This window comes from Podarcis filfolensis (assembly GCF_964270895.1).
Source record: "Podarcis filfolensis genome assembly, chromosome: 8".
Classification (NCBI taxonomy): Eukaryota; Metazoa; Chordata; class Lepidosauria; order Squamata; family Lacertidae; genus Podarcis; species Podarcis filfolensis.
This window is the reverse complement of record NC_139611.1, coordinates 86120451-86147421: the sequence shown is the minus strand read 5'-3', so window position 1 is coordinate 86147421 and position 26971 is coordinate 86120451. Positions and strand designations below refer to the sequence as shown.

General features: G+C 46.7%; 2 protein-coding genes across 3 annotated transcripts in view; both read left to right on the top strand.

Annotated features, from left to right (window-relative positions):
* The window catches only part of LOC310768733 (cytochrome P450 2A13-like), a 53050-nt gene that overhangs the window by 18486 nt on the left and 7593 nt on the right, over positions 1-26971 (top strand). The window contains exons 1-2 of one of the 2 annotated variants that reach the window (XM_083627445.1): positions 25110-25417; positions 25631-25863. The exons of the other annotated variant lie outside the window; for it this stretch is intronic. Of the exons in view, the coding sequence (XP_083483571.1) occupies positions 25393-25417; positions 25631-25863 (258 nt within the window). The 5' untranslated portion in view covers positions 25110-25392. Of the gene's footprint in view, positions 1-25109; positions 25418-25630; positions 25864-26971 lie in introns of those variants that run through there. 2 annotated transcript variants of the gene reach the window in all.
* LOC310768752 (cytochrome P450 2A13-like) lies at positions 1801-22285 on the top strand. Its single transcript, XM_083627492.1, has 9 exons — positions 1801-2067; positions 9074-9236; positions 10310-10459; positions 11363-11523; positions 13990-14166; positions 15453-15594; positions 17167-17354; positions 18695-18836; positions 20708-22285. Exons 1-9 carry the CDS (start codon positions 1888-1890, stop codon positions 20887-20889), a joined length of 1485 nt encoding a protein of 494 aa, XP_083483618.1. The 5' UTR covers positions 1801-1887; the 3' UTR covers positions 20890-22285.

Here is a 26971-nt window from a genome sequence, read left to right as displayed (position 1 = left end):
TTGATTCCAAGCCAAAGGCCAGGTGGAACAACTCTGTCTTACAGGCCCTGCGAAAAGAAATCAGATCCCGCAGGGCCCTGGTCTCATGAGACAGAGCGTTCCACCAGGCCGGAGCCAGTGTTGAAAAGGCCCTGGCTCTGGTTGAGGCTAATCTGACTTCCTTAGGGCCCGGGACCTCTAGGGTGTTGCTATTTATGGACCTTAAGGTCCTCTGCGGGGCATACCGGGAGAGGCGGTCCCGTAGGTACGAGGGTCCTAAGCTGTAAAGGTAGATACAGAAAGTGGGGCTTCTGGGATTCTATCTCTGCCCTTGGCTTCCTGGGACAGTCCATCATGGCCACACACACTTCAACAGCCTCCAACTCTGTGTCCTCCTTCCGTGTCTTATGTAATACCAGAGACCCTGTCCAACAATTTGGAAAAGTGGGAGGAAAGTGTGCATGTCCTGGGAACTCCATGAAGGTCTCCTAGTGGTGTGGGCTTGGACAGGTCACTCTCTCATAAGCGCCTCCCTCCTTGATAGTTTTGTGCTTGTGTTTGTGGACATCTTCTGGGTCTCTCTCTGTCATACTACGTTATTACACTGAGACACAGAATTCCACCCATGTCTGCCTAAAGCAGCCTTTCTCAACCTGTGGGTCCCCAGATGTTGTTGAACTACAACTTCCATCACCCCTAGCTAGCAAGGCCAGAGCTCAGGGATGTTGGGAGTTGTAGTCCAACAACATCTGAGGACCCACAGGTTGAGAACCGCTGGAAGGGTTGGCCTCTGATGCAGAGAATCATAGAATCATAGAATCATAGAGTTGGAAGAGACCACAAGGGCCATCGAGTCCAACCCCCTGCCAAGCAGGAAACACCATCAGAGCACTCCTGACATATGGTTGTCAAGCCTCTGCTTAAAGACCTCCAAAGAAGGAGACTCCACCACACTCCTTGGCAGCAAATTCCACTGTCGAACAGCTCTTACTGTCAGGAAGTTCTTCCTAATGTTTAGGTGGAATCTTCTTTCTTGTAGTTTGGATCCATTGCTCTGTGTCCGCTTCTCTGGAGCAGCAGAAAACAACCTTTCTCCCTCCTCTATGTGACATCCTTTTATATATTTGAACATGGCTATCATATCACCCCTTAACCTCCTCTTCTCCAGGCTAAACATGCCCAGCTCCCTTAGCCGTTCCTCATAAGGCATCGTTTCCAGGCCTTTGACCATTTTGGTTGCCCTCCTCTGGACACGTTCCAGTTTGTCAGTGTCCTTCTTGAACTGTGGTGCCCAGAACTGGACACAGTACTCCAGGTGAGGTCTGACCAGAGCAGAATACAGTGGCACTATTACTTCCCTTGATCTAGATGCTATACTCCTATTGATGCAGCCCAGAAGTGCATTGGCTTTTTTAGCTGCCGCGTCACACTGTTGGCTCATGTCAAGTTTGTGGTCAACCAAGACTCCTAGATCCTTTTCACATGTACTGCTCTCAAGCCAGGTGTCACCCATCTTGTATTTGTGCCTCTCATTTTTTTTGCCCAAGTGCAATACTTTACATTTCTCCCTGTTAAAATTCATCAGGCAACCAGAGGGCAACCAGAGAAGCCATCCTCTGCTTCGGAAATAATCTCCAGATAGTGCCAGTTCTCTCTTGTACATAAAGCATGAAAAATCAATGAAGCAGGACTGTCTCACGCAAAAAATGAGACCTCTGGACTTTTGGCAGGAGGCTCTTCTCTTCTTGAATAGAAAGGAGACCAAGAGGTGTGACTGCAAACAAGTTGCACAACTCCACAAAGGGTGTTATCCCTCAGGTACGGTTACATAACAGCCTCAACTCGGGCTGTGCATGTGTTTTTTCTTCCCAGCTATTCAGAGCTCCACAGGCCACCCGCAACCTCCCCATGGATCTCCTGGGAGCAGCAACCCTTTTCCTGGTCATCTGCCTCTCTTGCCTGATGGTCCTCTCAACATGGCGGCAGATGTACGGCAAAAGCCAGATGCCACCTGGACCAACTCCCCTCCCCTTCATCGGAAACCTGCTCCAAGTCAACACAAGTGACATGTTCCGTTCATTTATGAAGGTAACTTTCTATAATGTGTCAGAGCACAGTTTGCCTTTCTCTGAATTGTTATTATAAAATCATTCTTAAATACTGTTGATTAATGAAGGTCACTCCCATCTATCTATCTATCTATCTATCTATCTATCTACCCACTCATCCTTCTCTCTCTCTCTCTCTCTCTCTCTCTCTCTCTCTCTCTCTCTCTCCCCCCCCCCCACTTGACTCATCATCTCCTCATAATTCTCCTTCCACCACATTCTCCAGCTTTTGCTTCTCTCTCTCTTTACAGTGGTACCTCAGGTTAAGTACTTAATTCGTTCCGGAGGTCTGTACTTAGCCTGAAACTGTTCTTAACCTGAAGCACCACTTTAGCTAATGGGGCCTCCTGCTGCTGCCACACCGCCGGAGCACGATTTCTGTTCTCATCCTGAAGCAAAGTTCTTAACCTGAAGCACTATTTCTGGGTTAGCGGAGTCTGTAACCTGAAATGTGTGTAACCTGAAGAGTATGTAACCCGAGGTACCACTGTATATTTCTGCCTGAGTGAAGGGATGGGCACATCTGTCAATTCTCATGTCCTCAAAAAAATTAGTCAGCATTTTAGTGTGCCTTTCTTTTAAATAAATATTTTTTTAAATAAATAATATAATAATATAATAATTTTAATTTTAATTTATCAGCACCATGCTCTAACCAACCGAGCTGTACAGCAGGTATATTATTAGTTCCTTTTGACACAAGGTCACACTTTTTGGGCAGCTTCTGGGGGTTATGATTTGACAGGTATCTCGTGTGTTAGGAAATCCTCTGATTTTAACTTTTGGATGTTAGATCTAGCTTCTGGGGGTTGAGAGTGCCCTCTGGGGACATTATTAGGTGATGATAAAAAAGAAAGACAATTGTCTTGTCTTAGGAAGAAACATTAGGAAGAACTTCCTGACAGTAAGAGCTGTTCGACAGTGGAATTTGCTGCCAAGGAGTGTGGTGGAGTCTCCTTCTTTGGAGGTCTTTAAGCAGAGGCTTGACAACCATATGTCAGGAGTGCTCTGATGGTGTTTCCTGCTTGGCAGGGGGTTGGACTCGATGGCCCTTGTGGTCTCTTCCAACTCTATGATTCTATGATTCTATGATTCTATGTCCTGTTCTAAATAGGGACACAGCCTTCTGAAATTTAGATTTACAGGCATTTGCACAAGAGGCAAGCTTAAGATTCCTTGATGAAAAATTTACTCATTTGGTCTGGGAACTGATTTAAAGGAGATGCATTTGCCATTAAATTTATATAGCAGGCTTCTCCCACCCCCAAAAAAATAACCCAACCCCACCCAGGCCCAATGACTATGTGCATAGACCTAGTGACGTATATGCAGAAGCAGTTTACAGTCCCAGGCATCCCCTATCATTTGTCAAATATCCTGTGGCACCTCTGGTTCCCTTACGTTATTTGACCCTATTAGGGGCCAACTGAAGATGGCAACACAATTAGTAATGGTTAAAGTTCCTCCTGCAATGAAGTATAGTAATCAAAATCTGACTTTCCAGGGGGACCAATCTATCAGAAGTTCCTGGTGCTGCTGTTGGAATCAGTGTATTTTTATTAAAGATTTTCTTAGTTTACAAAAGTATGTGCAATCTCTCTCTCTCTTTTTTTCCTCCAAGTAACATTTTTTACAGATCAGTTTCATTTGTTGAGACATTCGGAAGAAGAAGGGGGAAAGGGGGGGAGATGGGGGTGGGGGTCGGGTGGCGATGTTTCTATTATACTTAATATATGTGGGATTTTGTGTCAGCGTCGCTTGTGCAGGTTCTGTGCTATTCACTAATAATAATAATAATAATAATAATAATAATAATAATAATAATAATAATTTATACCCCGCCCATCTGGCTGGATTTCCCCAGCCACTCTGGGCAGCTTCCAACAAAACACAAAATACAATAACCTATTAAACATTAAAAGCTTCCCTAAACAGGGCTGCCTTTAGATGTCTTCTAAAAGTTTGGTAGTTATTTTTCTCTTTGACATCTGGTGGGAGGGCGTTCCACAGGGCGGGCGTCACTACCGAGAAGGCCCTCTGCCTGGTTCCCTGTAACCTCACTTCTCGCAATGAGGGAACCACCAGAAGGCCCTCGGCGCTGGACCTCGGTGTCCGGGCAGAACGATGGAGATGGAGATATACTGGACCAGGTATACTGGACCGAGGCCATTTAGGGCTTTAAAGGTCAGCACCAACACTTTGAATTTTGCCCGGAAACGTACTTGTGTTCCTTTGGTGGTGAGAGAGATTGGGGTTGGCCTGGGGTGTGGTTGTTGTTTTGTGATTGGCTGTGGTGATCTTTGTTTTCATGTGTGAGTGGGGTGGGTGGGTGTTTTGGATCAGGTTAGCCATATTGATTTGTATGCCGTTGGTGGATTTTTGTCATTGTCTTGTTGGGCTGCGTATGTGATAAAGGGGAGCCATACCGGGGTGAAGGCGTCTTCTTCTATTTGTCCCTGTGTCAGTTTCAGTTTATTGGTTATTTTTTTCTAGTAGGGCTGTTTCCCATACTATTTGGTACCATTGGTCCATGCTTACTCCTGACAGGTCTCTCCAGTGTCTGGTTATGGTGTTTCTGGCTGCTGAAAGTAGGTGGGTTATGAGTTCTTTGTGGTGTAAATGGGCATAGGAACTTTTCTTCCTGCAGTGATTTATGAAGGTCAACATCCAGGCATTTGCCAACCCTCTAAGAGTCCTCCATGTCAGCTCCCATTGCAGGTGAAGACTGAGAACTGCCCTCCTACCAGTCATCATAGAATCATAGAATCATAGAATCATAGAGTTGGAAGAGACCACAAGGACCATCGAGTCCAACCCCCTGCCAAGTAGGAAACACCATCAGAGCACTCCTGACATATGGTTGTCAAGCCTCTGCTTAAAGACCTCCAAAGAAGGAGACTCCACCACACTCCTTGGCAGCAAATTCCACTGTCAAACAGCTCTTACTGTCAGGAAGTTCTTCCTAATGTTTAGGTGGAATCTTCTTTCTTGTAGTTTGGATCCATTGCTCCGTGTCCGCTTCTCTGGAGCAGCAGAAAACAACCTTTCTCCCTCCTCTATGTGACATCCTTTTATATATTTGAACATGGCTATCATATCACCCCTTAACCTCCTCTTCTCCAGGCTAAACATGCCCAGCTCCCTTAGCCGTTCCTCATAAGGCATCGTTTCCAGGCCTTTGACCATTTTGGTTGCCCTCCTCTGGACACGTTCCAGTTTGTCAGTGTCCTTCTTGAACTGTGGTGCCCAGAACTGGACACAGTACTCCAGGTGAGGTCTGACCAGAGCAGAATACAGTGGCACTATTACTTCCCTTGATCTAGATGCTATACTCCTATTGATGCAGCCCAGAATTGCCACTCATCCAAAAGAACCAAGTCTGAGTCCCAAAGCGTTAATGCAAAACCCCCAAAAATCTTTTCTATGTACTGCCAGTCTAGTTGTCCTCTCCTTAGATAGAATAGGACAGAGGGCTCATTGGAAGGGACGTTCCCATTCTCACTCCTAACTGCTCCAGTTCCAAGTTTATCAGCCTGGAGCCCTTCTGATTTCCTCTCACAAAATTCCTCGGATGCTACCTTCAAAATCCCCGGTTCCTATCAGAGCCACTACAGAATCCAAAGCAGATCTCAGCGCTGAAATTTCTTGTTTTATAGAGTGCATATTATTAAGGGTGTTCTGGTTCATCTACACAAATAGATAACACACGTCTTTTGAAATCATGTAGTTATAACCCAAAGACACCCTTTAAGGACTGTGAGGAGCATCAGAAGAAAACTCTCTTGGCAGATAGTTTGTCCCAGAAGGGGTAGAATTTCAAGGATCAGTTACCACGTCTGCCAGATTCCTATTCAGAAACTCTGGTTTTTAAAAAGTTTAAAAGTCCTTAGAATAAAGTTTGAAACCAGTGAAGATAAAATGGCAAGAACTCCAAAGAGGTGGCTGACCTGCGGCTGTTGAACTCCCTTTAAAACTGGTTAACAATTCTTGGCTCCTCAGAGACTAAAACAACACAAAAAAGGTCCTTGCCCCCTGATAAATTAGATAGCTGCTAGGCCAGCAACAGTACTATCACATAAAGAGAAAAAACAACTGAAATAGAGTCAAGTGTGAATTTCATGCTCTTTATTCAGCTCATAGTAGCAATGAATGAAACTTTCCCCCAAACATCCAGCTATATATACATTATTTACACAATGGGCCCCATGTGATTGGCTAATTCTGGGATGCTCCTGTAGGCCAATCAGGTTGTGGATTCACCTCCTCTAGAAGCATGATTGGCTGCTCCTGCAGGCCAATCAGGTTGCTGATTCACTTCATCCAGTAGCCTGATTGGCTGCTCCTGCAGGCCAATCAGGTTGCTGATACACTTCCACCTGGAGCTGGATTGGGTGGCTCCTGCCGACCAATCAGACTGCTGCATTCTGGATCCTATTGATCTAGGATTCAGCTCAGTACATAACACAAACAAAGCCCAATTAAGCAATCAAAACAGGCTGTGGAGATCAGCCAGGAACATCCTTTCTCGACGCCATTTTTGCTGGGATGCAGGTGGCGCTGTGGGTTAAACCACAGAGTCTAGGACTTGCCGATCAGAAGGTCAGCGGTTCAAATCCCTGCAACAGGGTGAGCTCCCACTGCTCGGTCCCTGCTCCTGCCAACCTAGCAGTTTGAAAGCACATCAAAGTGCAAGTAGATAAATAGGTACTGCTCCGGCGGGAAGGTAAATGGCGTTTCCGTGCACTGCTCTGGTTCGCCAGAAGCGGCTTAGTCATGCTGGCCACATGACCCGGAAGCTGTACAGCGGCTCCCTCAGCCAATAAAGCGAGATGAGCACCGCAACCCCAGAGTCGGTCACGACTGGACCTAATGGCCAGGGGTCCCTGACCTTTTTATGTGGGGCAGAGACTGCTCAAAGCTGCACCGCCATGTGGTAAGTCTTGCAGCCTGGCTTATTTCACCCAGTTGGCACCATGCTCAGTTTCAGCCCTGGTATCCTTAACAGAAAGGTTGCATGCAAACATAACCAGAAATAAATATTGCACTGCGTAAGGAGATCCAACTATTTGATTCTTTGGAATCAGTTGGAAATCCAACACTGAGCAGAACCTGCTCCACCCGTTGGGTGAAACTGGAGACTGTGCTGAGCTTGTCCAGGCTTGGAGATGGTGCCCAGGGATTATCCAGATGGCATGTTATGTTGTGTAATTTATTTATTATCAATTTATTATACTCACCTTTCAACCAAAAAAGTCCCCTAAGGTGGTTGACAAATAACAAATGCACACAAATGCAAAAGCAAACAAATGATCAAAGTTCAAAACAAAATCTGAGCAGCTATCAAATGGCCCTACAGTTTACCTATGTAAGTGGTGCCAACCAGCTGAATTTGGACAGGAAAAATATCGTCCAAGGAGGGAAACAAAGTCCTGGCAGAACAAGAGCTCTGTCTTAATCCAAGATCATCTTCTCCCAGGGCTTGGCCTGGATAACTCTTTTCCCCACCCAGATTCAGCTTGTTGGCAGCAACTACACAGGTAGATTGCAGGGCAATTTAATATCTGAGACCAGCCCGGATTTAACCGCAAATCTGGTGATGGAGGAGAAGTTTTCTCAGGATAGCCTGCTGGTGTCATGTGGCTGTCGAGGTGGTTGAATCTGTTTCTCTCATTGTTCTCATTTCTCATGACCAACTCTATAATTCCACGATTCCAATCTTAATCTCAGTTCCCCGCATGGAGTAGAGGTTTCCTCATGGTAGCCTGTTGGTGTTGTGTGCCTTTAGTGGTGGGCGAATCTGTTTCTTTCCGTTTCTCTCAGTCCATTACATTCTGCATCAGTTGGTATGTTTTTAATCCTCATGGAATTTCATCAGAATTTCACTGTGCATTTTCTTAATAGGGTATACACATTTTTGTGTGCAGATCTGCCTTATAGCCACATTTATGTAGTGAACCCCCCCCCCCAAATATAATGCAATTTTGTATGCTATTTCCACAAATATATGCCTTTATATGCACACTTTGTATACTTGTGGGTTTGGAGAAATTCATTGCAAAATTTGAGGAACTGCAAATTTCAACCACTACCTTCTGAGGGATTCTGTTCCACTGTAGAACAGCTCTTACCACCAGAAAGTTCTGTCTGAAGTTAAGTCAGAAGCTCTTTGCTTATAACATGAATCCATTGGTTTGGTCTATTTTCCAGGTGACAGCCCTTTAGATATTTGAAGAAGGTCTTCATATCTCTCCCCAGTCTCCTCTTATCATGGCAAAACATACCCAACTCCTTCAGCCATTCTTCATAAGGCCCTTGATTATCCTGGTCGCACTTCTCTGCACACATTCCAGCTTGCCAATATCCTTCTTAAATTCTGGTGCCCAGATAATGGAGAACCAGAGGTGCATCATAAAGTGTCAGGGAACTGCCATCGGAGCCAGAGGCGGAGGCAAGGCTCCCAAGCGATGCTGGAGAAGGGCCCAGCAGGGAGAGAGGTAGCTCATCGGCTGGGGAAGGAAATCAGCGTAACACCAGGGAGAAAGGGGGGCAGATGGGGGAATCGGCGAGAGGGCTCCAGGACTCCTCGCCGGAGACCAGCGGGGAGAGCACGGGTCCTCCGCTACCCACACCCACCCTGCGCAGAAGACTTCTGCGCAGGGAGAGTAGGCGGAGACTGGGCGTCAAAGAACTTTTGTGCTGGAAGAGGTTCAGGAAACGCCCACTGACGGATTCTGCTAGCGACTGAAACAGCCACGAAGTGAAGGGCTGTCCAGACAGAAAGGGTTAACCAGGCAACCTAGCCAGGAGTGGCGGCAACTTACGCACGAGCAACCCCTATAACCATTACATAAAGGATGTGTTTTTCATTGCCTAATTAGGCTTAGGCTTTCAGGAGCTACTAATCTCTGCAGAGGTAGGTGAGCAATTTGCTCCATCTCTCCATCTGTTCCATGACCTCACACAATGCCCTCCCCCTCTTTTCACAGATCCGTGAGAAATATGGTCCTGTCTACACCATCCACTTAGGGCCCCGTCGTGTTGTGGTCTTGTGTGGATACGATGCCGTGAAGGAGGCTCTGGTGGACCAGGCCGAAGAGTTTGGTGGCCGTGGAGAGCAAGCCACGTTTGACTGGCTTTTCCAGGGTTACGGTCAGTCTCTTCTTGGGCAACCCTTGGCCAGAGCGCATCATTACTACCATTGTTCTGGCATTGAACTTAGCAGTGGTCCTGTGAAGTAGATTTTTCTTATATAAGTTTCGCTGAGGACAGGCTGAGAGAGGGCTTCTCTATGTCATTCATGTTAGATTTATGTTATGCCACTGTGCAGTTTTTGGAGTCACAAGACTCTGTTGACATTCCAGACTGTTGGAAGTCTCACGGGAGATGGGAGACGGATGTTGATGTTACTGGTTTCCTGTTTCTTTCTTCTTGTTGTTCTCTGTCTCTCACAGAGAGCAGACGCATATTCTTTTCTGTCCTGCGTAGTTAGAAATAAATGTATCAATGTATCACATATTTCTGGCTTTCCTGCTGCTGTTTGGATACTCTGTGTAATGGGAGCGTGCCTGAAGCCTCCTTCAAAGGCTTAGGTCGTTAATCACATCACAGCAGAGGTCGATGGATTCCAAAGATACGACACGGAGGAGAGCCATTACAGCTCAGTCGTATGGAAGCTCCAACAATTCAGACAAGTCATAAAGAGATGGGATTTGCATCTGAATATTCATAGCCAAGTAAAGGACCACCGATGTAACTTAGTGGCTTTGCAAGCATAGATAATATTGAAAAAGCTCTTGAGTCTGCAAGTGCCTTCTATCAGTTTATTGTCAACTGTGTCTTTGCCTCTTTTGTTCTCCCACGTACTCTTAAATGTTGGGATGTGCATAGATGGTAGGAGATAATACATTTATTAGATATCATCCTTCCTTTCTCACATTTCCGAGTTCCACAGAGTGCATCCCTTTGCAGGGAAGCTTTGATAAGCTAAAAGGCTAAAACTATCGTAGCTAATCCAGGGTGCTTTAAGGCAGACTGTTTTCCCACAAAAGGGAAAAACAGCATTTACTCAGAATACCTGTTGAAGAGTAACTGATATAGCAGCATTATTCAGGGAGGCTTAATATCGTAATCCAGTTAAAATGACATACTTAAGGCTAGCTTAAAATGGTGTCACCTTCCAGCTCCTCTTTCTCCTCACCTTCTCTGGTTCCTTTGCTTCCCAGGGGTTTCCTTCAGCAACGGGGAACGAGCCAAGCAGCTACGCCGATTCTCCATCACAACACTGAGGAATTTTGGGATGGGAAAGAGATCCATCGAAGAGAGAATCCTGGAGGAGGCCCACTTCCTGCTGGAATCCCTGAGGGAAACAAAAAGTGAGCTCAGTTTTGGTACCTTCAAGAAATGCTGCTTAATGAGTTACAGGTGACAGAAACGCTTGACAGTGATAGTTAGAACTGTGGGCAGCTGAAGGCTTTATACTGAATATTATCATGGCTGCTTTTATTTTTGGTAATGGGTGGAAAAAGACATGCCGTATTTTTCGCTCTATAAGATGCACCAGACCACAAGACGCACCTAGTATTTTGAGGAGGAAAACAAGAAAAAAATCTTGTTTTTTTTCTGAATCTCAGAAGCCCGAACAGCAAGAGGGATCGCTGCACAGTGAAAGCAGCAATCCCTCTTGCCGTTCTGGCTTCTTTGATAGCTACTCAGCTTGCATTTGCTCCATAAGACGCACACACATTTTCCCTTACTTTTTAGGAGGGAAAAAGTGAGTCTTATAGAGCGAAAAATACGGTAACTTAGCCTAAGCTAAATACAGTGGACGCTCCAGTTGTAAACGTTATCCGTGTGGGATGCACGTTCACAACCTGCAGCAGCGCATCTGCGCGTGCTTGGGTTGTGATTTGGTGCTTCTGCGCATGCATGCGCAAAGCACAATTTAGCACTTCTGTGCATGCATGCGCAAAGCACAATTTAGCACTTCTGTGCATGCATGCGCAAAGCACAATTTAGCACTTCTGCGCATGCGCAACTGCTGAAACCCAGAAGTAACCCATTCCGGTACTTCTGGGTTTCGGCGGTCCACAACCCGAAAAAACACAACCTGAAGCGTCTGTAACCCGAGGGATGACTGTACATCAACAACACTCTACATCCACTCAAATAAATGTTGCTCAAAGGAATAATGAGGTAAGAGTGGACTGCTTTGCAAAGTGTATTCTTGATTTGTTCCTGGGTTGAGTGACGTGCACAGTGTGTGTCTCTCTTTTTAGGTGCACCCTTTGACCCCACCTACACCCTGAGCCGCACAGTGTCCAACGTCATCAGCTCCATTGCCTTTGGCGATCGCTTTGAATATGAAGATCAGGAGTTCCACTCCTTGCTGAGCATGATGCTGGGTAGCTTCCGGTTCACTGCCACCTCTTGGGGACAGGTAAATTAGAGGGGACGAGAAGGACTTCCTTTGTGAGTGAGTGAGTGAGTGAGTGAGTGAATAATGTCATTCCTCTTAACCTGCCATTACCCCAAAGTCCAGCAGTGATCAAGACACAGTCAGAAGCTGCAGCATTGCCAGTTAAGAAGCAGACCACCTTCAGGGTTCTGAGTGAGGCTGACCAACAGAACCAGGAGAGATGTCTTTCCCTGAGCCTGAGAAACCAAATACCTCACACAACACCTCACCAATCTAGGAGTACACCAGAGACTTGCCCCTTTAACAACAACAACAACAATTTCTTATTTGTACTCCACCCATCCGGTTGGGTTTCCCCAGCCATTCTGGGCGGCTTCCAACAAAGATTTAAAAATACATTAAAATGTCACACATTAAAAACTTCATATGTCTTCTAAATGTCAGATAGTTATTTATTTCCTTCACATCTGATGGGAGGGTGTTCCACAGGGCGGGCGCCACTACCAAGAAGGCCCTCTGCCTGGTTCCCTGTAGCTTTGCTTCTCACAATGAGGGAACTGCCAGAAGGCCCTCAGAGGAGGACCTCAGTGAATGATGGGGGTGGAGATGTTCATTCAGATATACTGGGCCGAGGCCGTTTAGGGCTTTAAAGGTCAACACTAACACTTTGAATTGTGCTCAGAAATGTACTGGGAGCCAATTAGATCTTTCAGCACCAGTGTTATGTGGTTTTGGCAGCCACTCCCAGATTAGCTGCAGTTTCCGGGTCACCTTCAAAGGTTGCCCCACGTAGAGCGCATTGCAGTAGTCCAAGCGGGAGATAACCAGAGCATGCACCACTCTGGCGAGACAGTCCGCGGGCAGGAAGGGTCTCAGCCTGCGTACCAGGTGGAGTTGGTAGACAGCTGCCCTGGATACAGAATTGACCTGCACCTCCATGGACAGCTGGGAGTCCAAAATGACTCCCAGGCTGCGCACCTGGTCCTTCAGGGGCACAGTTACCCCATTCAGGACTGGGGAGTCGTCCACACCAGCCCGCCCCCAAGAACAGTACTTCTGTCTTGTCAGGATTCAACCTCAATCCATTAGCCGCCATCCATCCTCCAACCGCCTCCAGGCACTCACACAGGACCTTCACCACCTTCACTGGTTCTGATTTGAAAGAGAGGTAGAGCTGGCTATCATCTGCATATTGATGGACACCCAGTCCAAACCCCCTGATGATCTCTCCCAGTGGCTTCATATAGATGTTAAAAAGCATGGGGGAGAGGACAGAACCCTGAGGCACCCCACAAGTGAGGGCCCAGGGGTCTGAACACTCATCCCCCCCACCACTTTCTGAACATGGCCCAGGAGGAAGGAGCGAAACCACTGTATAACAGTGCCCCCAGCTCCCAGCCCCTCTAGACGGTCCAGGAGGATGTTATGGTCGATTGTATCAAAGGCCGCTGAGAGATCCAGCAGAACTAGGAAACCACTCTCACCTTTGTCCCTAGCTCGCCGGAGATCATCAACCAGCGCGACCAAGGCAGTTTCAGTCCCATGCAGTGGCGTAGCGTGGGGGGTGCAGGGGGGGCCGGCCACACCGGGCGCAACATCTGGGGGTTAGGGTTAGGGGGCGCAAATCCACGGGTTAGGGGGCGCAAATTACTTGCCTTGCCCCGGGTGCTGACAACCCACGCTACGCCACTGGTCCCATGATGAGGCCTGAATCCCGATTGGAAGGGATCCAAATGGTCCGCATCCTCCAGGCGTGCCTGGAGTTGTTCAGCAACCACGCGCTCAATCACCTTGCCCAAGAATGGAAGATTTGAGACTGGGCGATAGTTGGCCATACTGGCCGGGTCTAAAGATGGTTTTTTAAGAAGCGGTTTAATGACCGCCTCTTTCAGCGGATCTGGGAATGTTCCCTCACAGAGGGAAGCATTCACCACCCCGCAGAGCCCATCGCCCAGCCCTTCCCGGCTTGCTTTTATTAGCCAGGATGGGCAAGTATCAAGGAGACAGGTGGTTGGTTTCACGCGTCCAAGCAGCCTGTCCACATCCTCACCCCACAAGTGAGAGCCCAGGGGTCTGAACATTCATCCCCCACCACCACTTTCTGGACACGGCCCAGGAGGAAGGAGCGGAACCTCTGTATAACAGTGCCCCCTTGAAGGGCTTATACAACTTCTGTTTGTCTCTGTGCCTACTGTCACAGCCTGTCCCAGATAAGGAAGGCACCCGTCTGATAGTTAATTCTTTATTGGCAACAGAAACACTTCCAGGTTTCCGACCACGCCCATGACTGAATGGCTGGCGCATGGCCTCAGCTCCCTTTCCTCATCAGCTTGCAGCAACACATCTCCCACTGCCCCGTCAGAGGCATCAGCCTCCACCATAAAGGGAGGGTCGGAAGTTGGGTGTGTTAGGTGAGCCTAACAGCACCTTTATCTCAGCTTCACTTGGGGAAATATCGGGTCTCTCTTCCTCCCCATGACTCTGCAGCTCTACGACATGTTCTCGGGCGTCATGCAGTACCTGCCTGGCCCACAGCAGGAGGCCTTCAAGCAACTCTTAGGGTTGGAGAAGTTCATCACAAGGAAAGTAAAAGCCAATGAGGAGACCCTGGACCCCAACTCCCCTCGGGATTTCATCGACTGTTTCCTTGTGAAAATGCATCAGGTATGATTATTGCTATCAGGGAACTGACATCGGAGCGCAGAGCGGAGGTAGGTCTCTCCGATGATGCAGGAGAAGGGACCAGCAGGGAGAGGGAGAATACTTCCATTGGGGAAGGAAATAAGCGTGACACCAGGAAAGAAGGGGAGGAGGAAGGGTCTTCGGAGAGAGGGCTCCAAGACCCTTCCACAGGGTCCAGCGGGGAGAGCCCAGGACCTCCGCTGGCCACGCCCACTCTGCGCAGGAGACTTCCGCGCAGAGAGGCGAGGAGGAGACTTGGCGTCAAACAGCTTTTATGTTGGAAGAAGTTTAGGGAACGCCCACTGACGGATTCTGCCAGTGACTGAGACAGTCGCCTTGTAAGGGCTGTCAAATCAGGGAAAGTTTTAGCTACCCCAACAGCTGGGAGCAGTTTGGAATTTACCCACAAGCAACCCCAATTCCCATTACAATTGCGTTCGAAGAACTGTGATGATTTTCTTGGGAAAGAAAGTTGTCTTGCCCCATGCCAACTTGTGTGGGATGTGAAACACAAGAGCAGTCAAGTACAACATTCCTAGAGTGAACATGTTTACACATGGGGAGGAATGTTTGTCCAGCCAGCAGGTAAACTTCCTGTTTCCTTCTGGGCTGGGACAGACTTCCTCTGCATGTGACTAGAGGTGGGTGTGGCCTCACCTGTGCAGGTAACGACAAAAGCACAGGGCAGGGCAGCCATCTCTCTCTCTTTGACTACATGCATCGAAGAAGCAACATCCACTTAGCCAAAGATGTTCTCTTGGCTTCCAGCCAAGAGAGGACAAAGGGACTGTCTCCTTATGAGATAGTTTCCAGGTGTATGTTACTTTTCTAAGCAAAGTCTGCCTTCTGGGATCTGATTGTGAACAGAATGTGAGTAAACTCTTTTTATACTTTTATAGAAGACTGTGTCGTGTCTTATCTTTTATGAGGGAATAAGGGGGAAATACCAGAACAGTTATTATAGAGGCTTTAGCGAGCCTGAGCAAACGCATCCGCTGTGAGTTTAAAAAGGGGGAATGTTACTCTGCTAAAATTGTGAACTTGTTAACACAAGTTGGAAAGGCTATAATCAAACAATATATCCTCTCCAGCATCCCTGAACATTCCCACAACAGTCCGCGACTGTCCATATCACCTTATCTGATTGACCAAGACGCCATTGCAGCTCAGCTGAACAGTAAGAGAAAGAATGCCTTGTGGGAAAGGCTTTAGACTATAGCAATGTTTAATAAGAGAAACCTCCTCCTTCCCCTCTTCCTTCTGGCTAGGAAAAGGAAAACCCACACTCCGAGTTCTCCCTGAGGAATCTGGTTTTGACTACCCTCGCCGTTTTCTTTGCTGGCACAGAAACTGTCAGCACCACCTTGCGTTATGGCTTCCTTCTTCTGCTGAAATACCCAGAGGTTCAAGGTCAGTCAGTCAGCCCAATTTATTGCTTATAGCCAAAGGCTGCTGCAATGTATACAATATCATTCAATAGAATATATACTAATTTGATACAGAAACTTAAAAACATTTATATTGTCAAAACATCACCTAATCTGCACAAAGCTATAAAAACTCCTTAATATACAAATTGAAACATTGGACAATAAAATTTATAAGCTAAAATCACCGCGGGGCCACTAATATATTAAAAGTAATGTTAAAAAATAGAGCAGACAATTATGTACAAAGTTTAGTGAGAAAAATACAGCTTGGTGTAGATGGGGTTAAATAAATTCACTTCCTTTACAGTTGATAGCTATCTCGGCTATATAATTTTTTTCTAATTTTCCTGGCGGCAGTTGCAAAAAGTGCTACACGCCAGGTCACATACTTATCAATGCCTGCAAGGAGATATAGAATCATGTCAGAAGGATTCTGGCCAGAGGTCCTTGTCATTATAGGTGTCAAAAACCATTCTCTTGCTTCAGTGTATAAGGGGCAGCGCAAGATATAATGCATAAGGTCTTCTAATTCAGGGCATCCCCTAATACAAACACGTTCATTTACTGGTATGCCTCTATGTCTCCCATCTCTATAAACAGAGTTTATTGTATCTAATTGTAACTTTGTAAAAGCTTTTCGTAGTTGTACAAAAGTCAGTTCATTGAAGAAAAACGTATGTTCATGGGCCTTTCTAAGTTTAAGTAAAGGTAAAGGGACCCCTGACCATTAGGTCCAGTCATGGCCGACTCTGGGGTTGTGGCGCTCATCTCGCTTTATTGGCCGAGGGAGCCGGCGTACAGCTTCCGGGTCATGTGGCCAGCAGGACTAAGCCGCTTCTGGTGAACCAGAGCAGCGCACGGAAACACCGTTTGCCTTCCCGCCAGAGCGGTACCTATTTATCTACAGTGGTACCTCTGGTTACATACTTAATTCGTTCCGAAGGTCCGTTCTTAACCTGAAACTGTTCTTAACCTGAAGCACCACTTTAGCTAATGGGGCCTCCCGCTGCTGCCGCACCGCCGAAGCACGATTTCTGTTCTCATCCTGAAGCAAAGTTATTAACCCAAGGTACTATTTCTGGGTTAGTGGAGTGTGTAACCTGAAGCGTATGTAACCTGAAGCATATGTGATCCAAGGTACCACTGTACTTGCACTTTGAGGTGCTTTCGAACTGCTAGGTTGGCAGGAGCAGGGACCGAGCAACGGGAGCTCACCCCGTCACGGGGATTCGAACCGCCGACCTTCCGATCGGCAAGTCCAAGGCTCTGTGGTTTAACCCACAGCGCCACCCGCATCCCTTTTCTAAGTTTAAAATATAATAAATATAATGGGGCGCACATGGATAGATACATGGAGTTTAAGTCATTTTTAGTAACCACTGCCCTTATAGTTCGTTTAAAAATATTTTTCTGAGAATGTAGGGAGGTTTAAGGTGACAGCAGAATGGGACAGAAGGCACGAAACTGTCTTCCCTTCTTCGGGAATATGTCTATTAGCTTTCCCAGCTATGAGAGGTCTCCCTTTTCTTATATCCCGCTGATTTCTCAACAGAGAAGGTCCATAAGGAGATTGAACATGTGATTGGCCGGAATCGCAGTCCCAACATGAACGACCGGCCCCTGATGCCCTATACGGATGCTGTGATCCATGAGATCCAGAGATTCTCTGACATAATTCCTATGGGGGTATCACGACGAGTGACCCGTGATACTCAGTTCCGGGGATACACCATTCCCAAGGTATTGCTTATTTTTCTTTTTTTTAAATTCCTGAGACCCCACCATTCAGTACTATATCCAGATATGGATGATGAGCCAGTTAATATTCCCAAGGCACCTTTCGTCTCTGTCTCATCTGTCATCACTGCTGTGGAGTCAAAACCATAATAAAAGCAGAGGTGAAAACCACCTTGGGTCCATCATCCCTAGCTGAAATATACTCGAGTTGAGAGTGGATTTCATGCTCTTTATTCAGCTCATAGTGGTGAGGAGGAATGGAAGTTCCCCCAGAATGTCTGCTTTATATACATTATTTACACAATGGGCCCCCCGTGATTGGCTAATTCCGGGATTCTCCTGTAGGCCAATCAGGTTGCAGATTCACCTCCACCTGCAGCTGGATTGGGTGGCTCCTGTGGACCAATCAGACTGCTGCATTCTGGGTCCTATTGTTCTAGGACCAATCAGACTTCTGCATTCTGAATCCTATTGTTCTAGGACCAATCAGCCTGCTACATTCTGAATCCTATTGTTCTAGGACCAATCAGACTGCTGCATTCTGAATCCTATTGTTCTAGGACCAATCAGACTGCTGCATTCTGAATCCTATTGTTCTAGGACCAATCAGACGGCTGCATTCTGAATCCTATTGTTCTAGGACCAATCAGCCTGCTGCATTCTGGACCCTATTGTTCTAGGACCAATCAGACTTCTGCATTCTGAATCCTATTGTTCTAGGACCAATCAGACGGCTGCATTCTGAATCCTATTGTTCTAGGACCAATCAGACGGTGGCATTCTGAATCCTATTGTTCTAGGACCAATCAGACTGCTGCATTCTGAATCCTATTATTCTAGGACCAATCAGACTGCTGCCTTTTGGATCCTATTCAACTCAGTACATAACACTAACATTCCTCTTCCCCAAAATGGCCAATTAGGTTCAGGTTCAACCAAAACAGGAACAGCTGGTGGGCAGCAAAGAGGGAGATCCACAGCCATGTCCTGCTTTTATAGGGCAGGCCACGCCCCCTGAACCGGCTGATTGGCTGGCCAGGGGGTGACGCGGCCGGGAATCTCCCCAATCACGCAGTGGCTGGCCTCCACCCACCACATGTATGGAGGGGCCGTGAAGCCCACAACCCCACCTTCTCCTTAGGGCGGAAGTGGCTTTCCTGTGAGAGGACCACAGAAAGAGGACAGGCATGTTCTAAAAGTTCCTTACAAGTGTTAATAACGAGGGAGGGAGGCACAGTTCACCAAGGGAGGAAATACAGAAATGGGGAACTGTCACTGATTTCATAACAGAAGAATCTCCCATTTCTCCCATATCTTCTCATTTCTCTCCCTCACTTCTTCAGGGAACGGAAGTGTTTCCCATGCTCGGGTCTGTGCTGAGAGACCCCCGACATTTTGCAAGACCAGACGTGTTTGACCCACAACATTTCCTGGATGGGAATGGGCAGTTCAAGAAGAATGAGGCTTTTATGCCTTTCTCTATTGGTGAGTACTCAGCAGCCCCGGGGGGTGGGGAGATTACTAAGGTTACCATATTTTTTCCAAAGAATCTGGGGACACTTTTTTTTTTCTTGAAAAGAGAAAAAAAAGATTATTATTATTAATAATAATAATAATAATTTGTTTATTTATACCCCGCCCATCTGGCTGGACTTCCCCAGCCACTCTGGGCGGCTTCCAAAAAAAAAAATATTAAAATACATTAAAACATCAAACATTAAAAGCTTCCCTAAACAGGGCTGCCTTCAGATGTCTTCTAAAAGTCTGGTAGTTGTAATATTAAGAAGTAATATCTTCTCTTCTGTGGTCTCCTCTGTCGCACGGCCTTCCTCTGGGCCCTGGCCTGCTCTCTTGGAGCGCTAGCTGCCGTGGAGTAGGCTCAGGTCAGGCCTGGGTTCGGCCACGTGTCCTTGCCCTCCTGGTGCTCTCCTACTTCTCCTCCTCAGCAGCGGCAGTGGCAGTGGCGCAGCAAGGTCAGGGCTTCCCTCTTTTTTCTCCTTCTCTCCTCCTTCTCCCTGCATCGGCTCCAGGGTTTTCCTGGCCCCCAAGCGCCGCTGGGCAGTTGGCCGGGTGGCTGGGCATTCTCACTCCTGGCTCAATTTGGCCATGGGCGGGGGGGTGTCAGCGGTTCCCCCAGTTGATGCGCAGGGTGTCCCCAGTTCCCCCTCGGCAGTGGCAACGGCAGTGGCAGCAGCCCAGAGCCAGCCTGGTAGCGCACTTGGGTCTGGCTGGTTTCAGGAGCTGCCCGCTGCCATGGCGTTCGCCATTTTGCCTCGCCAGAATTCCCCATATGATGTGTCTTGTGCCGTTGAACCAATCACACAACATCCATTCCCTACTAATAAATCCACAACACTTAAAATATAAATCCGGGGACATTAAATGAAATCCGGGGACATTCCGGGGACGAATTTTGTCCGGGGACTGTCCCTGGGAAACGAGGATCTCTGGTAACCATAGAGTTTGCAGCAAATAATAGCCCGATCACCAGTAGAAGAAGAAGAGTTTGGATTTGATATCCCGCTTTATCACTACCCGAAGGAGTCTCAAAGCGGCTAACAGTCTCCTTTCCCTTCCTCCCCCACAACAAACATTCTGTGAGGTGAGTGGGGCTGAGCGACTTCAGAGAAGTGTGACTAGCCCAAGGTCACCCAGCAGCTGCATGTGGAGGAGCGGAGACGCGAACCTGGTTCACCAGATCTACCGCTCTTAACAACTACACCACCCTGGTGGACCAATTGAAGTGAGAAAAATTGCTGGAAGATGTTGCTGCTGCGGATTTCTCCCCAGAATTACTCTGTCTGTCCAGTGGTATCTCTTTTCCCTTCTACATAAAATCCCTTTGCCAACTATGCACACCAAAGGACCAAAGGTCTTATTTTATGCATGGTTGTGTGGGTTAGAGGAATCTTTGCCCAAACATTTCCAAGCAGGCTATAACTGTTAGGATATTTCCGTTCCACCTTAAAAGGGAGCAGGATGTTTGTGTCACAGCCTGCGCATTTCCTGTTCACAGGATGTTTATGTTTTTCTGTTGCTTTCGTTTTCTCTCTCTGTGTGTCGCAGACACTGAAGCAGGCAGTCATGTTTTTTTTGTTCTGATCAACGCTGAATAAAACTTGTAAATAATGCTCTCCTGAGTGCGACTTTTGCTGTGCATTATCTGCTGATAGAGTGTGCATGAACTCAGGAATGTGGATGCTATTTTCTGGAAGCTCATGTCGCTAATTGCTGACACTGCGTGTCTACGGGAGATCGATGGACGTCCGGAGACGACGTGGAGTCATGATGGACTTTATCTCCCTGGCAGTATCCCAACAATAACAGCCCGTCTTTGCTTTCCTCCTCTTCCCTAGGGAAACGCTATTGCTTTGGAGAGCAGCTGGCCCGGATGCAACTTTTCCTCATCTTCACCAGCATCCTGCAGAACTTCCACATCAAATCTCCCGTCCCACCTGAAAAGATCGACGTCTCTCCCATGCTGATTGGCTTCGCCACCCTTCCGCGTTTTTATGAAATGTGTGTCATTCCCCTCTGAAGCAGGACTTGAAGAAGTGGAGCCCCATCGTCACTCACCTTGGCCACCCAAGTGTCAAAAGAGGAGGCATGCTTCAACATGTAAAGCACCAGAACAGGCTAACCATACCAAGTCTTGATTCTTTCTTTTGAATTTCCATTAACTCTGTTTCCATTTGTGGAATTTCCTTACTCTTCATTTCTTTTGGAATCGATCTCACAAGTGAATAAATATCTGGTCCCTGACTCTCTGCCCTCTTCCTCCTCTGCTCCACTTCCCCATGGCACCTCTCCTCTTTCCCCTTTCTGGCCATCAGAATGCCTCCTGGCGTCTAGTCCAGCCATAGAATGGTCCCCCCCCTTCCCCAGTGCTTTCATTCCTTTTTTCCATTGTGGTCTGTTTGCCAGCATTCCTTTCCTGACACTTTCCTAGTGAGTAGCAAAGGAAGACCATCAAGAAGGCTGATCGCCGAAAAATGGATGCTTTTGAATTATGGTGCTGGAGGAGACTCTTGAGAGTCCCATGGACTGCAAGAAGATCAAACCTCTCCATTCTGAAGGAAATCAGCCCTGAGTGGTCACGGGAAGGACAGATCGTGAAGCTGAGGTTCCAAGACTTTGGCCACCTCCTGAGAAGAGAAGACTCTCTGGAAAAGACCCTGATGTTGGGAAAGATGGAGGGCACAAGGAGAAGGGGACAACAGAGGACAAGACGGTTGGACAGTGTTCTTGAAGCTACGAACATGAGTTTGACTAAAGTGCGGGAGGCAGTGGAAGACAGGAATGCCTGGCGTGCTCTGGTCCAGGGGGTCACGAAGAGGCCGACACAACTAAACGACTAAACAACAATAACAACAGCTAAGGAAGAATAGTTAACCCTGCAGGATATGACAGTTGCTGGAAGGTTTTACAGCCATAGGTCAGTCATAACCTAGGAAATCTTGCCTCTCTGGGATCTTGTCATCTCTCAATCCACAGTATGAGGAGGGACAGGAGGCAATGCTGGTGCATTGTTTGGATCTGAGTCCTCCTCAGGAAGACTCGGGGACCCTGAAGAGGGGACATCACACCCTCCCACCCCCATCAGCCAACTAAGGGCACCCTTTGAGACCCACCTCCATTGTAAGTCAAAGTTTCTTCAATGTCATCTGTTCCATTATCCTTGGGAATATGTTTGAGTATGGAGATGGAAAATTTCTCTCCTTTAACCAGCTGATAACACAACTACTTCAATCGCCTTTATAAATTTTTCTCAGTACCTCAAATACTTAGGGCCATTCTACCCTGTCAAAGGCTTTTGTGGCACTTAAAAATAATAAAACGGTAACTTGTTTATCTCTGCTTTCCTCACAATGTATACTGCTTTTTCAATATATGTACTCAGGTGCCTTCTCTTAATAAATCTAGTTTATATAATCTATTAATGTTGTTGAGTCTTCTTGCTGTGGCAGTTGCCAGAATTTTAGCAATGACAATTTTTAACAGTTTCTAATTTTCTGAAATTACTTCTTTGTCTACATCTTTAGTATCTTGCAGCTTTATTTTTTGTGAATGTACACATTTCTACTGCACCCCTAATTGAGAAAGCTGCAAGATCAAATATTTCGTCTTGGTTCTCTATTCACTTCTCTTACCCACATTTCTGCTTATAAGGCCTACCCAAATCACAGCTGTAAAAGCTTCCCACAATGTTCCAATATCATCAGCTGTTCCCACGTTGTGAATAAAGAAAGAACAAAACATGCATTTTTAAAATATGCTTTTCAATAGTATATGCCTTTTGATGCACATTTTACTAGGGTTGCCCCAAGATTTTGCAAGACCAGACATGTTTGGCCCCCAACACTCTCTGGATGGGAATGAGCAGTTCAAGAAGAATGAGACTTTTTTTGCATTTCTCTGTTGGTGACGCCTCAGCAGCCTCTGGGAGAGGAGGGGTGACAGCACATAACAGCCCAACATAGTTGACCAATTGAAGTGCAAAGAATTAGCCAGTTCAAGACACCTGCAGTTGCTGCTGCTGCAGATGTAACCCTGCATTACCCTGTCTCTCCAAAAAGTCTCTTTTCTTTTCTACAGAAAAATCCTTTTGCAAACCATGCACACCATAAGACCAACGGTTTTTTATCCAGGGGTGTGTGGTTTAGAGGAGCGCAAGCACTCACAAGCAGGTTATAGCAACAGCCTTAAAGCCCATCTTTGCCTTCTTCCTCTTTCCTAGGTAAACATGATCGCTTTGGAGAGTGGCTAACCCATTTCACTTTCCTTGCTTCTCAAAATAGCTCTTATTAAATAAAGCTTTCTCCACATATTTAGTATCTTGAAACTTTACTTTTTCCTTGCAACCAGCAGTTGTTCATAGGAACCTGTGACCGGTCACATACATGCTGCAACTCAGATTGAGAAAGATCCAAGATTGAATCTTCCCTCCTCTATCTCTTTTACTTTCTGTTACCCGCACCTATATGTATAAAACAGCCCGAGGGAAGAAGATTCTGACATAGCTCATGCAACTCTGGAGTCATGTCTGCCTTGGTCCTTGCAGAGGCAGAAACAGACAAGGACAAAGATAATTATCTCTTTAATTATCAGATGGGCAGCCTTGAGTTTCTTTGAAACCCGTGCTTCAAAGTTTTAGAAGTGTTGTCTCAGGCAGCAGGGAGAGTTTTAGGAAACTTCACCTGGGCAATAAAAAGAAACTGCCACCTCCAAAAAGCCTCAAAGCAGTAAAGCTGAGATAAATCTGAGAACAGACCTAAAATAATCTTGCATTTTCAAAATACCAACAGAGCAATTCTTCTTAGGTTAGTTGGTTAGGCTCCAAATGGGGATGGGCTCTTGTTCAGAACTGGGCTGTTCACATTTCTGAAGAAGGGAATTTTCTGGGCACATGAAGGAGTCTTCAAAGTCCAACCTGAAAGCTGGTCCTCGTCTTGTCTATTCAAAAACCACAAACTTCCCTCTCTCTCACACACACAGCCAAATAATCAAGAGGGCTTTTCTGAAATGTGCAAAAACTCCCTGTAGTGTCATGAGAGAGAGAAAATGGTCTATGCACCTTCTCCATATCATGCATAATTTTGTAAAATTGTATCAGGTCCCCTCTTACTTTTTCTCTAAACCAAAAAGGCTGCAACCTTTCATCATAGCGAAGTTGCTCCATCCCCTGAATCATCTTGGTTGTCCTTTCCTGAGTCTTTTCCCAACTCTAAAATGTCCCTTTTCAAGTGAGCTCATGAGAACTCCACACTAACGTTCTCTGTCCACTGGAACAAGCCCTCAGCCTAACCATCCCAGTGCTATTTCTGTTCACATTCCCCAGTCTCCGAGTGTTTTGGAAAACTGATCTCTCAAGAGCATGTGCTTGACATGACAACCTCCCTAGCCATGCCTTTTTGAAGGCTATGCAGCAAAAATCAAGGCAAGCCTTATGCTTTTAATACCAAATCGTATTTCTCCCCGTAATGCCCAATTGCCCTCACTGTGCTTAACGTCCAGCCTGATAAAGAGTCCTGCTGGACTACAAGAAAGAAGATTCCACCTAAACATTAGGAAGAACTTCCTGGCAGTAAGAGCTGTTCGACAGTGGAATTTGCTGCCAAGGAGTGTGGTGGAGTCTCCTTCTTTGGAGGTCTTTAAGCAGAGGCTTGACAACCATATGTCAGGAGTGCTCTGATGGTGTTTCCTGCTTGGCAGGGGGTTGGACTCGATGGCCCTTGTGGTCTCTTCCAACTCTATGATTCTATGATTCTATGGACTCAGAGCCTTGCGCAGTATTTTCTGACATTCTGGGTTGGCCCCAATAAAGGGGGATTTCAAGATAAAAGTGGGCATGCCTGCTTATGTCACCACCCCTTTTCAATGCTTGGCTTATTTGATGAGCTTCTCCCTGAGAAAAGCTCATATGTGTGTGTGGTTATTTCTTTAACATCTGATGGGAGAGCATTCCACAGGGTGGGCGCCACTACCAAGAAGGCCCTCTGCCTGGTTCCCCTGTTGCAGCAGTTCTCAACCTGTCGGTCCCCAGATGTTGTTGGACTACAACTCCCATCATCCCTGAGCTCTGGCCTTGCTAGCTAGGGGTGATGGGAGTTGTAGTTCAACAACATCTGGGGACCCACAGCTTGAGAAAGGCTGCCCTATTGGGTTGGCCCCAATAAAAGGACTTTGAGGGTTTTCAAGGTAAAAGTCGCCATGCCTGCTTATGTCACCACCCCTTTTCAATGCTTGGCTTATTTGGTGAGTTTCTCCCTGAGAAAAGTGTGTGTGTGGTTGACAAATGGTGCTGCATTCCTCTTGTGAAATAAATGGTGATGCTTTCTCCCTGCCTGTTCCTGCTCTGCTTACACCTTTGGTGGTGACCACCACAATGCATTTTATGTGGGGCTGCCCTTGAATTTGATTCTGGGATACTGTCTCTATCATTGACTCCCTGGACTACTCTATTACTGCTGCCAGCCACCCCTTTGCAGCCTCTTTCTCAGCTGCTCTCCTCCTAGTCTTACACCAGCAGCGACCTGGTCAAATGATACGGACTTCTGAGAAACGTGGTGAGAGAATTGTGCTTGACTCTGGAACTCCCTGAAGCTCCCTTGGAGGTGCAAAGGTGGGCAGGCAACTCCCTGTCACCACTATCTGTCCTTGAAAGACTTAAAGAAGACCCTGAGCAGAGAGTAAACAGGTTGCACAATTTCAAAGAGGAGGTTCTTCCAAAAGTATGTAACAGGCTCAGCTTGGGCTGCGCAGGTATTTTCTCTTCCCAGCTGGTCAGCAACACATTGCCTGTAGAGCTCCACAGGCCACCCGCAACCTCCCCATGGATCTCCTGGGAGCAGGAACCCTTTTCCTGGTCATCTGCCTCTTTTGTCTGACGGTCCTCTCAACATGGCGGCAGATGCACCGCAAAAGCCAGATGCCACCTGGACCAACTCCCCTCCCCTTCATCGGGAACCTGCTTCAAGTCAACACAAGTGATATGTACCGTTCACTCATGAAGGTAACTTCAGTTTCAGTTATCCACTCTCTGCTTTGTTATTATCAAATCGTTTTTATATACTGATGCTGAAAGAAGATCACTCCATACAATCTGCCTGCCCACCCTTCTCTTTCTCTCTCTCTCTCTCTCTCTCTCCCACTTGACTCATCATCTCCTCATAATTCTCCTTCCACCGCATTCTCCAGCTTTTGATTCTCTCTCTGAGGTGCTGGGGAGAAGCAGTATATATTGAAGGGGACAAAGCATGTTCCCCTCCATGGCTCCTATACCTTCGGGTATAGGGTGGTATAGAAAATTATAATAATAATATAATATAATAATATAATATAATATAATATAATATAATATAATATAATATAATATAATATAATATAATATAATATAATATAATATAATATAATATAATATAATATAATATAATATATTATAATGAATAGAAGCTGTCGGCATGTGACAGTGGCCAGACCCCAGGAAACAGCTTAAACTCACCAGCTGAAACAGGTGAAGGTATCCGGTGGGTTTGCAAACCCTCGGTGAGTTAGGGAGGTGCCTTGTATGCAATGATGGGCTGCAGCAGACACAGACCAACAGCAGGTCCAACAGTCAAGAAAGCAGTTTCTGCATGAAGGGAGAAATGGGAGCAGAAGGGGCTCATCAACCTGAGAAGGCAGACAATCTAGGATAACTCTGATCCTAAACCTCCTCTGCTTCACGGTTACACTCATTCATGGGAAAGGATTCAGGAGTAAACCCCGAGGGGGGGTGGAATCTGGTCCCGCTGCCTTGTGGGATATCTTTGGGGGATAAGGATTAAGCCATATGCAAATCCAGAGTGGAGTCCCTAAGGCGCTTGGATGGTGCCTTGTCTGCCTCCTTCCAGCAACTCCCGCAGCCAAGCTGTTGCCAAGTGCATTGCTCTGTTTTCCCTCGGACCACACCAGGGAGGCTGAGAGTGGGGTCTTGCCATCTGGGCAGCCCGGGACCCCCCTACACAAAGCACAGGCTTGCACCCCAGAGAGGTCACTTTGGTGCTGTAGATACAGATTCTCTCACTTCATTATTCTGCTTCATGGAAAGTGGGAATGGAGGGAAATGCCAATAGCTGATA

Excerpts from the sequence above, each read along its gene's own strand:
- LOC310768752 (XM_083627492.1), top strand. The coding sequence starts at position 1,888 with ATGGATCTCCTGGGAGCAGCAACCCTTTTCCTGGTCATCTGCCTCTCT. Across the intron at positions 9,237-10,309 it reads CTGGCTTTTCCAGGGTTACG|GGGTTTCCTTCAGCAACGGG; the intron begins GTCAGTCTCTTC and ends TTTGCTTCCCAG. Across the intron at positions 18,837-20,707 it reads TTTTATGCCTTTCTCTATTG|GGAAACGCTATTGCTTTGGA; the intron begins GTGAGTACTCAG and ends CCTCTTCCCTAG.